This window comes from Globicephala melas, chromosome 1, assembly GCF_963455315.2.
Source record: "Globicephala melas chromosome 1, mGloMel1.2, whole genome shotgun sequence".
NCBI classification, from domain to species: Eukaryota; Metazoa; Chordata; class Mammalia; order Artiodactyla; family Delphinidae; genus Globicephala; species Globicephala melas.
This window is the reverse complement of record NC_083314.1, coordinates 98,898,343-98,907,366: the sequence shown is the minus strand read 5'-3', so window position 1 is coordinate 98,907,366 and position 9,024 is coordinate 98,898,343. Positions and strand designations below refer to the sequence as shown.

General features: G+C 44.4%; 1 protein-coding gene across 3 annotated transcripts; it reads left to right on the top strand.

The window, feature by feature from the left end:
* Window positions 1-612: 612 nt before the first annotated feature.
* Window positions 613-5,311, top strand: S1PR1 (sphingosine-1-phosphate receptor 1). Of its 3 annotated transcripts, none has more exons than XM_030868830.2 (2): window positions 613-990; window positions 2,638-5,311. In XM_030868830.2, exon 2 carries the CDS (start codon window positions 2,801-2,803, stop codon window positions 3,947-3,949), a length of 1,149 nt encoding a protein of 382 aa, XP_030724690.1. In that variant the 5' UTR covers window positions 613-990; window positions 2,638-2,800; the 3' UTR covers window positions 3,950-5,311. The 3 variants fall into 3 exon arrangements, with proteins under 3 accessions (XP_030724690.1, XP_030724692.1, XP_030724691.1); XM_030868832.2 differs by lacking the exon at window positions 613-990 and adding an exon at window positions 1,003-1,624; XM_030868831.2 differs by lacking the exon at window positions 613-990 and adding an exon at window positions 2,293-2,394.
* The last annotated feature ends 3,713 nt before the right edge of the window (window positions 5,312-9,024 follow it).

Here is a 9,024-nt window from a genome sequence, read left to right as displayed (position 1 = left end):
CTGATTTTGCACCCAGTTGAGTGAGGGGAACCCCCGCCCAACACCTCGCCCGGAGCTGGCCCATTTCACTGCGCGCCCCGAGAAAGCCACTTTCTGCCCCTCAGACCGCAAGTTTCGAGGCAGCAGCGGGATGGGGGTGAGAGATGGAGGCGGGCAGAAGGGGAGGAACCTCCCGGGCCATTCTCCCTCCCAGGCTGCTCGCCTCCTCCATACCTCTGGCAGCCCCTTCCCAGCCTCTCCGCCCCCAGAACGCAGCCGGGACTCGCGGGGTCGTGGCGCCTGTTTCCCCTGCCTCCGCAGACGCGGCCGGGGCCGGAGAGGAGGGCGGAGCCCGGCCACAATCACCGGACTCCAATCCCCCAAGGGCTGCGGGGCTGGGGGACCAGAGAGGTGCACTACACACGCCAGGCCGTCCTCTGTCCCTTAAGACTTTTCTGGAGAAAAGCTTCCAACAGCTCTTCACCTCCCCCCTTTTCTAAGGCGCGGGAGAACGGTCTCCACCGCCCAGGAGCGGCGGATTGCAGGGCGAGGGCCGAGATTTATACATTAAGAGTCCTGGGGGCACCAGGCTCCGCCCCTTTTCGGGTTTTTTTTTTTTTTTCCTTTTTTTGGTTGCCTGTGGGGAAGGCGGGGTTCTTCTTGTGTGTGTGTTTCTGCCCCAGATCTTTCCTGGACAGTGAGTCTCAGCAGCACTGATCCTGAGGCCCCCAGCCGCGGGCGGAGGGCGTGTGGGGTTGAGGCACTCACTCCTCCCTGTCTCTTCCTAAAGAAGCCACTCAGCCTCAGCGGGGCGCTCGGCGACTTCAGCTGACCGGTCGGCCGGGCCGCGGCGAGCGCGCTGGCCATTGGAGTGCGCGGCTGCGGAGGGAGGGGACCCCGACTCGAGTAAGTTGAGAACGCGGCGCGCTCAGTCGGGGGCAGCAGCAAGATGCCGAGCGCGCCGTGCAGACCCGGAGCTCCCCGAACGCAGCTTCGTCCAGCCTGAGCCAGGTAGGGAGTGCGCGCGGAGGAGCATCGCGGCGGGAGGTCTTCAGAGGCAGAAACAAAATTTTTAAACCGGAATGAAGCAAAACGAACACTTTTAAAACATCTGTCTTTGGGTGCTGAAAACAAGCATCTCTGGGCTACCAAGGAGACCAACCGGATCGGATTGTTCTTGGCGCACTTGTGACTTAACAAAGTTTGGAAAAGGGTTAAGTTCCCATTGTAGAACCGTCTGGGGTTGGGAGATAGCGGAAGCTGTGGTGGGTCGGAGGAGAGGCGCTTATTCTGGGAAATCCTATAGACAAAGACCGGGGGAGGTGGGGTAAGGGCTTAAACTTGCACTGCGAGCGAGCGGGGTGTGGAATTAGATGAGGGAAACGCGGAGCTACTGGGCGCGAGCTGCCTCTGCAGTCCTGGGAATTGCTGGAATTGCTGTCGCCTCGATGACTCCACTTTTATCGCATTTGCTACGTTACCTTGAAACACTTCAACAACTCTCTGGTAGACTTCTGATCACCAGTGCCACGTTTCATTCCCCCCACACTTTCTAGTTCTATGAGAGGAGGCAACGTGTTGGGGAAGAGCAGTGAATAAAACTGCCCGCGCTAGCTTAGCAATGCACCGACAGACTTCTGTTTGTGTGAGTTTCTGGAGAGTAATTTGGCATTTGGAATTTGGAATGCAGTGGCATGTATTTTTATCACTTGTAGTTTAACTTCTCTTATTGTGTGCGTGTTTTGGCTATATCCACAGTAACTAAAAATACTCCTTTTGCAATCAACGAATGTACGGCACTTCTGGGATTTATTGCAATATCTTATGAATGATTTTCACTGCGTACCTTTATATTTTCTTGCACTGGCTCGCAAGAAAAAAAAAAGAAGAAGAAGAAGAACGAAAAGGCTGTTGCTTCACGGAGGCGCTAAGCTTTCCTGTTTACCGCAAGGCCAGGGCGGGCTTGGCTGCCCACACCATGCTGCGCCTTCGGACCCTAAGCACACCTGCTCCTAGAGAGTTATTAATAGAGCCCAAAAAGTGACTGACGCTGTCAAATGGTTTTCGTGCAAACCTAATTTCTTGCATGGCAATTAGGAGGTGGTTTTAGCTGGGTGGTGGTGGAGGGCAGAGGTGTGCGTCTCCGCCCTCACATTGGCGGTTGAGGCTCTTCGAAGGAGCGACCAGAAGCTGGTGGTGAGCCCGCCGCCGAGCTGGTGAACGCTTCAGAGACTCTTTCGACTGCGGCTGGAAACCTTGTGGGGTGGGAGCAGCGTTGGGCGGGGGTGGGGGGGGGTTGAGGAGGCAAGAGTGGGGATAACTGGGGTTCACTTTTCCAGTTTTCCCATTTCCATTTAAGTGGATGTAATCATAGGGGACGATTTTCGTCTTGTCGCGTCGGAGTTTTCAGTTTGGGTACATTTTTGTTTTTTCTCCCTTTCTTTCTTCCCCTTCTTCCTTTTTTTTTTTTCTTTGCAAGAAATGAGAGTTTGATTTTTGTTTTGTTTTGTTTTGTTTTCTTTAATCCTCCTTCCTGCACTCTCCCCAAGTTTCTTTAAAACAAATCAACAAGAAAACTGGAGCAGTACCTTCCTTAGAATGAATGACGCCAGTGTGCTGTGGCTTTTTCCCTGACTCTCTCTTTGTGATTTGTTTAAGGCTGCGGTTTCTGAGGCCCTCTCCAGCCACGGAAAAGCTGCACAAAAAAGCCTGGATCTCTCTCGCTCAACCACCCCCGCTGCCAGTGAAGGCTCTCTCCGCCTCGCCCTCTAGCGTTCATCTGGAGAAGTACCGCCCCGGGCTCCTGGGGACAGCGCGCATCATGGGGTCCACCAACATCCCTCTGGTCAAGGCCCTCCGCAGCTCTGTCTCCGACTATGTCAACTACGACATCATCGTCCGGCATTATAACTACACGGGAAAGCTGAATATCGGCGCGGACAAGGAAAACGGCATTAAACTGATCTCAGTGGTGTTCATTCTCATCTGCTGCTTTATCATCCTAGAGAACATCTTTGTTTTGCTGACCATTTGGAAAACCAAGAAGTTCCACCGACCCATGTACTATTTTATTGGCAACCTCGCCCTCTCAGACCTGTTGGCAGGAGTGGCCTACACAGCCAACCTGCTTTTGTCTGGGGCCACCACCTACAAGCTAACCCCCGCCCAGTGGTTTCTGCGGGAAGGGAGTATGTTTGTGGCCCTGTCTGCCTCCGTGTTCAGCCTCCTAGCCATTGCCATTGAGCGCTATATCACCATGCTGAAGATGAAACTCCACAATGGGAGCAACAGGTTCCGCTCCTTCCTGCTCATCAGTGCCTGCTGGGTTATCTCCCTCATCCTGGGGGGCCTGCCCATCATGGGCTGGAACTGCATCAGCACGCTGCCCAGCTGCTCCACAGTGCTGCCGCTCTACCACAAGCACTATATCCTCTTCTGCACCACGGTCTTCACTCTGCTCCTTCTCTCCATCGTCATCCTGTACTGCAGGATCTACTCCTTGGTCAGGACTCGGAGCCGCCGTCTGACTTTCCGCAAGAACATTTCGAAGGCCAGCCGCAGCTCTGAGAAGTCGCTGGCACTGCTCAAGACCGTGATTATCGTCCTGGGCGTCTTCATCGCCTGCTGGGCGCCACTCTTCATCCTGCTTCTGCTAGACGTGGGCTGCAAGGTGAAGACCTGCGACATCCTCTTCAGAACGGAGTACTTCCTGGTGTTGGCTGTGCTCAACTCTGGCACCAACCCCATCATTTACACTTTGTCCAACAAGGAGATGCGTCGGGCCTTCGTCCGGATCATGTCCTGCTGCAAGTGCCCCAGCGGAGACTCCACCGGCAAATTCACACGACCCATCATCGCCGGCATGGAATTCAGCCGCAGTAAGTCAGACAACTCCTCCCACCCTCAGAAGGATGATGGGGATAACCCAGAGACCATTATGTCTTCTGGAAACGTCAACTCTTCTTCCTAAAAGTGAAAACTGCTGACCCATGGGGAGCTTGCATGGTTGCCCACCACCCCAGTGTTTGGAAAAAAACCCAACAACTCTGTGCCTCCGCTGCTGCCAGGCAGGAGCTGTCTCAAGCCAGAGGGAGGGAGGGGGAGCTTAAGAACAGCCTGGTGGTGCCTGGTGTTGGTGGGTAGACTTAGTTCCTGTGAACAATGCACTGGGAAGGGTGGAGATCAGGTCCTCGCCTGGAATCTATTTCCTCCCCTCGCTGGAGCTTTGATTTTGCACTGAGCCAAAGGTCTAGCATTGTCAAGCTCCTGAAGGGTTCATCTGGCCCCTCCTCAAAGACTAATGTCCCCGTGTGAAAGCGTCTCTGTCGGGAGCTTTGAGGAGATGTTTTCTTTCACTTTAGTTTCCAGCCCAAGTGAGTGTGTGCACTTCTGCTTTGCTAGGTATGCTCTGCATATCCTACCCTCCCTTCCCCTTCACACCCCTCCTCAGAATTCCTTTACTTTATATTTTAACTACCTGGCATTCAGAGTTGGGAGTGTGGCACGGTCCATTTCTTGATGATGTGTAGCAGGTAGGCTGTGTCCAGCAGGTAGACTGTGGTGGAGATGGTTTGGAAATGTAAAGCAATTTCACTTGCTGAAGCCAAAGTTTCCACGTAAGCTGGATGAGTGTTTTTGATTTTAGTTGCAGTCACTTTAAAAAAAAGAAACCTTTGCAATGAAATGTATTACAGTATCTTATCCATCATGGCTGAAAACTGCATAAGGAAGTCCAATTTATTTAAATGACATCAGCCAGGATCCTTAGTGTCATAGGAGAAACAAACAAGCAAAACAAGGTGAAAACTGACTGGGGGTGACTTTGTAAACCAAGAAAGATTTCTTAACGAATTTGTCTAACAAATACAGCATCTGTCTTTGGCACTTTTGTTGATGTTTCTTTCAGAGTGTTGTGTGAATCATTTCAACCAACAGGATGGCTGTATTTTGTTGTGTTAAAAGTACTTTTTAATAATTTTTGAATGTATTTGTTTCAACATTTTATTGGATTTTCCTAACCTGTGTTAACACCATTGAATGTGTATTTCTTCAGAAAATACCATCCTCTTGTGCCCTTAAAGCATTACTTTAACTGATAGGGAACATAAGAAATTTTTCAGTACATTAAATAGTTAATTGAAGATGTGTATAAATGTCACAAAGAATAAAAATATATTGGTGTCTGTTTAGTGTGGTTTCCAGTGCAATTAAACCGAGAAATGTCTTTTTTTAAAAAAAAAAATAGTATTTAATAGGTTTCTGACAATGTGGATCATTTTGCACATAGCTTTATCAACTTTTAAACATTAATAAACTGATTTTTTTAAAGATTCCTTTGTGAAGAGCATTTTTAAAAAAAATAATTATTAAGACATTCTATTTGACTATGTGCCTCTTCAGAACCAGTTAAAGGCAAATTTCTGTTATTCTTTAGAGGATTTTACCCTGATAAACTAGGGTGTGAAAAAATAATGTGGTTTGTTTAGAAACCACTCTTTTTTTTTCAGGAAGAGAAACTTCAATAACTTAACATTGAAGAGTAGTAAAGAATGAGATGAAAACCACCAGCTTCTAAATACCACATTGACAAGTAAATGTAATTGTTTGAGTTTTAAATGACATTCAAGCCAAACTAAATTAAGTACAATAATTCCGTCTTAAAACATGAGTTTTAAAAGAAATAATGTACAACAATGTGGTTGTAAATCAAAGTTAAATTATGACACTCAATGGTCGGTTCACACCCATCCCTAGAAGCTTACATTCTTGGCTTGCCATCAACATACTGGGGAAGTGGGGATATGGCTATGGGAGATTATATTAAATTACTTAATTCTTTCAGGACATTGTCTTGGCTTCTCCCAGTCTACCCACTGAACAATATAAAACTGTACATTAGAATAAAGTTACAAGTTGTAGAATGTTGGCTGAATAGCATACATCTTTTATCTGAAAATTTTTGATTCGTAGTATCTGAAAGCTTTAACATCCCTAGTCAATTTCTCCAACTATAAAATGTCAAGCCTCACAAAATTTTTAATTCTTGTTTTGATATTACCATCTTCATTGGGGATTACATAGAAGTACTTTGGTGTGTTTGCCTCTTCAGTGCTATTGTTAACTTTCAGAATTTGTGCTTTCAAGTGTCATTGAATATGCACAGGACACAGTTGGAACACGAAGATAAACCTCACCTAATAGAGTAGATGTCATTTCTGGGTAAAGTTAACTGTGGGAAACAGAAGCATGTTCACTAAGGAAACCTTAGGTCACAACCTCCAGTTTCCTGAAGGAAATGCCAAAAATGCTCCGAAGACAAAAGACTGGAAACAAACTGGAATGTCTCTATCCATCTGTCTGCTGAGGCGGAAGGAATGAATTCATGTTACACTCACTTCCTAGACCTTTCATTACAGAATCAAGCATAATGGAAAAGCGTGTCCATTTTGTGTTTCTATGGAAGATAAAGTGGTTGTACTCTTGGACTTATCTTTATAAGCACAGCAGTGACTCACATGATGTGGGGAAGAATGAGGTGGGACAGTTGACCTTGGTGGGGACTGGGGAGCTCATCAGTGACAAGGGAGCACAGCCTCGCTTGCCTACCTGTGAGCACGTTATCCAATGATTAAATGTGTTTTCTTCCTGGAAATTCCAGACAGTGCATTTCATTCCAAGACAACTGGACAGTCGTGGACTGTGGTTTCCCTGGGTAGATGCGGGTCAGAGCCCTAGTTCTGGCCAAGAGCAATGGCTAAGATGAAGGAATCCTTGGCCGTATCCCAACATGAATATCTGGTTTTAATTCAGTATATTTTGAGAATTGAGGATGAAAAAAGAAAAAAAGCCCTCAGTACGTATATGTTTATACTAAAATAAACTCCCTAAAGTTTTAATTAAAAACGATGTAGAATGCCACGGAGCAACTAAACCCGTGCACCACAACTACTGAGCCTGCGCTCTAGAGCCCACAAAGCACAACTACTGAGCCCGCAGGCCACAACTACTGAAGCCCTCGTGCTTAGAGCCTGTGCTCTGCAACAAGAGAAGCCACCACAATGAGAAGCCCCTGCGCAGCAATGAAGACCCAATGCAGCCATAAATTAATTAATTAATTAATTAATTTAAAAAATTATAAAAACATGTAGAGATTTTTTTAAGAGGAGGAAAACAGACAACCAGAGCAATACTTTATGACTTATAAATATTCAGGAAAATTACAAAATGACACCAAATAATACTTTCTTCCCAACAACATTAATGTGATTATAATTTTACAGAGTATTCAAATAAAAATCTTATATAAGACAATGCTTGTTCTTCCTTTGTAGTCTCTTAATAAGTAGAAAAATTAACTCTTTAAAAAAGTTGATTTAGTGATATTATAAATTCAAAAATGTACAGGAATAGGAGTTTTGCATTCATGCTAATTAGATACTTTATTTTATTTTAGTAATATCAGTAGTACCAGCACTACAGTTGTCATTTATGGCATCTTTAATTTTTTCCCAATGTAAAAATACATAAAGATTTTAATGGTTCTTATCTTCATATTGGATTAATTTCTCCTCTGGACATGACCTATGTTAAATATATGTCCGTTCCAATACTCTTTATAGTACTTTTAACCTAGACTATAGTTTTTGCCTGATTTTGACCATTCATGCCTCCATTCAATATATCAATATATCACCTGTCAGGTTTTCTAAGCAACTACAAATGAACTATTTCTGGGAGCTATTACTCTGAAATAGCACCTTCAGAAAGATGATGGACCATGTTGGGAAAATCCTACAAAGTGAGGGCTTGAAGTTCAAGTAATTCTGAATATTAAAAATCCCTTTTTCAACTGAGACACAAGGGATAATACTTGAGTGACACATTAAAAAGAAATTCTACCTGCAGAACCGTTAAAGATTTGATTCTGTAAATAGTCACTGGCTTAAAATTAATCTCTAATTAGGAACCATTATTTATCCACAGTATTTGCAATAATGAGTTTTTATAATCTCAGTATAATGTTCAGTTATTTATTTATTTATTTTTTTAATGTTGGTTGCTCCATTCTCATCTGGAATGATGTTTCCTGCGGACACCTAACTAATTAGATCAAATTAGATTGATCTCATTTGTTTTCTAACAAATTAGATCAAACGAGATTTGTCTATGCTTTCTCAAAATTTGTTTTAAAGCTCTTGAGGGAGGAATCACAAATAACCAAAAGAAACCTTTATAGGAACTATTATTCTTTCCCCGTGGACACAAGTTCTTGATGATGAGAAATCATAATAAATTGCATAATTTCCTCCAACTTTCCTTCCTGCTTTTTTGATGTGTGCTTGGTCACAAGGAAAGGAACTCAAAATACATTTCTGTATACACCATTGCCTTCACTGTCATTCTAACTGAAACTACCCAAGCAAGCAAGGCTTTCTTGAATAGGTGAAAGTCTTTAGATTGTCTACAGAGAAAAATAATTTTTAACCAGTGGTCAAAAGAGCTAGGAAAGATAAGAGGAAGATAACACTGAGAGAGGGTTGGGGTTAGACCTGCATTTAATTCAGTCTTTTCACAATCCTTGACAAGAGCCAGGACCTAGAGCAAATTTGGTTCATGTTGAAGATATCTCCCCTAATACCTCCTATCTCTTACTCCTGCTTTCTGCTCAGATTCTTCAGACTCTCAAGAAGTTTTTCTCATGCTCTCTTTGAGGACTGAAGGATTAAAAATCAGCTTTGGATCTGGATATAGTCATTAGCAAAAGCCAAGTATAAACTGCAGATTTGAAAGAACAGGAATTGCTACATTTGTTTTATTGAAGCACCAGCATGTGCCCATGCAGCTTCTGTGTTAATTAATAATGGATAAACACACTGTGGTAAATTCATAGGATGGAATATTATTCAGCAATTAAAAAAGGAACTGCTACTGTTACTTGCAACAATCAGCGTAAATCTCAAAACCATTACGTTGAGCAAAAGAAGCCAGCCACAAAGAGAACATACTGCGTGATTCCATTTATGTGAAATTTAAGAATAGACAAAA

What these genes read in the sequence shown, in the direction of transcription:
- S1PR1 (XM_030868830.2), top strand. Translation starts at nt 2,801, where the DNA reads ATGGGGTCCACCAACATCCCTCTGGTCAAGGCCCTCCGCAGCTCTGTC.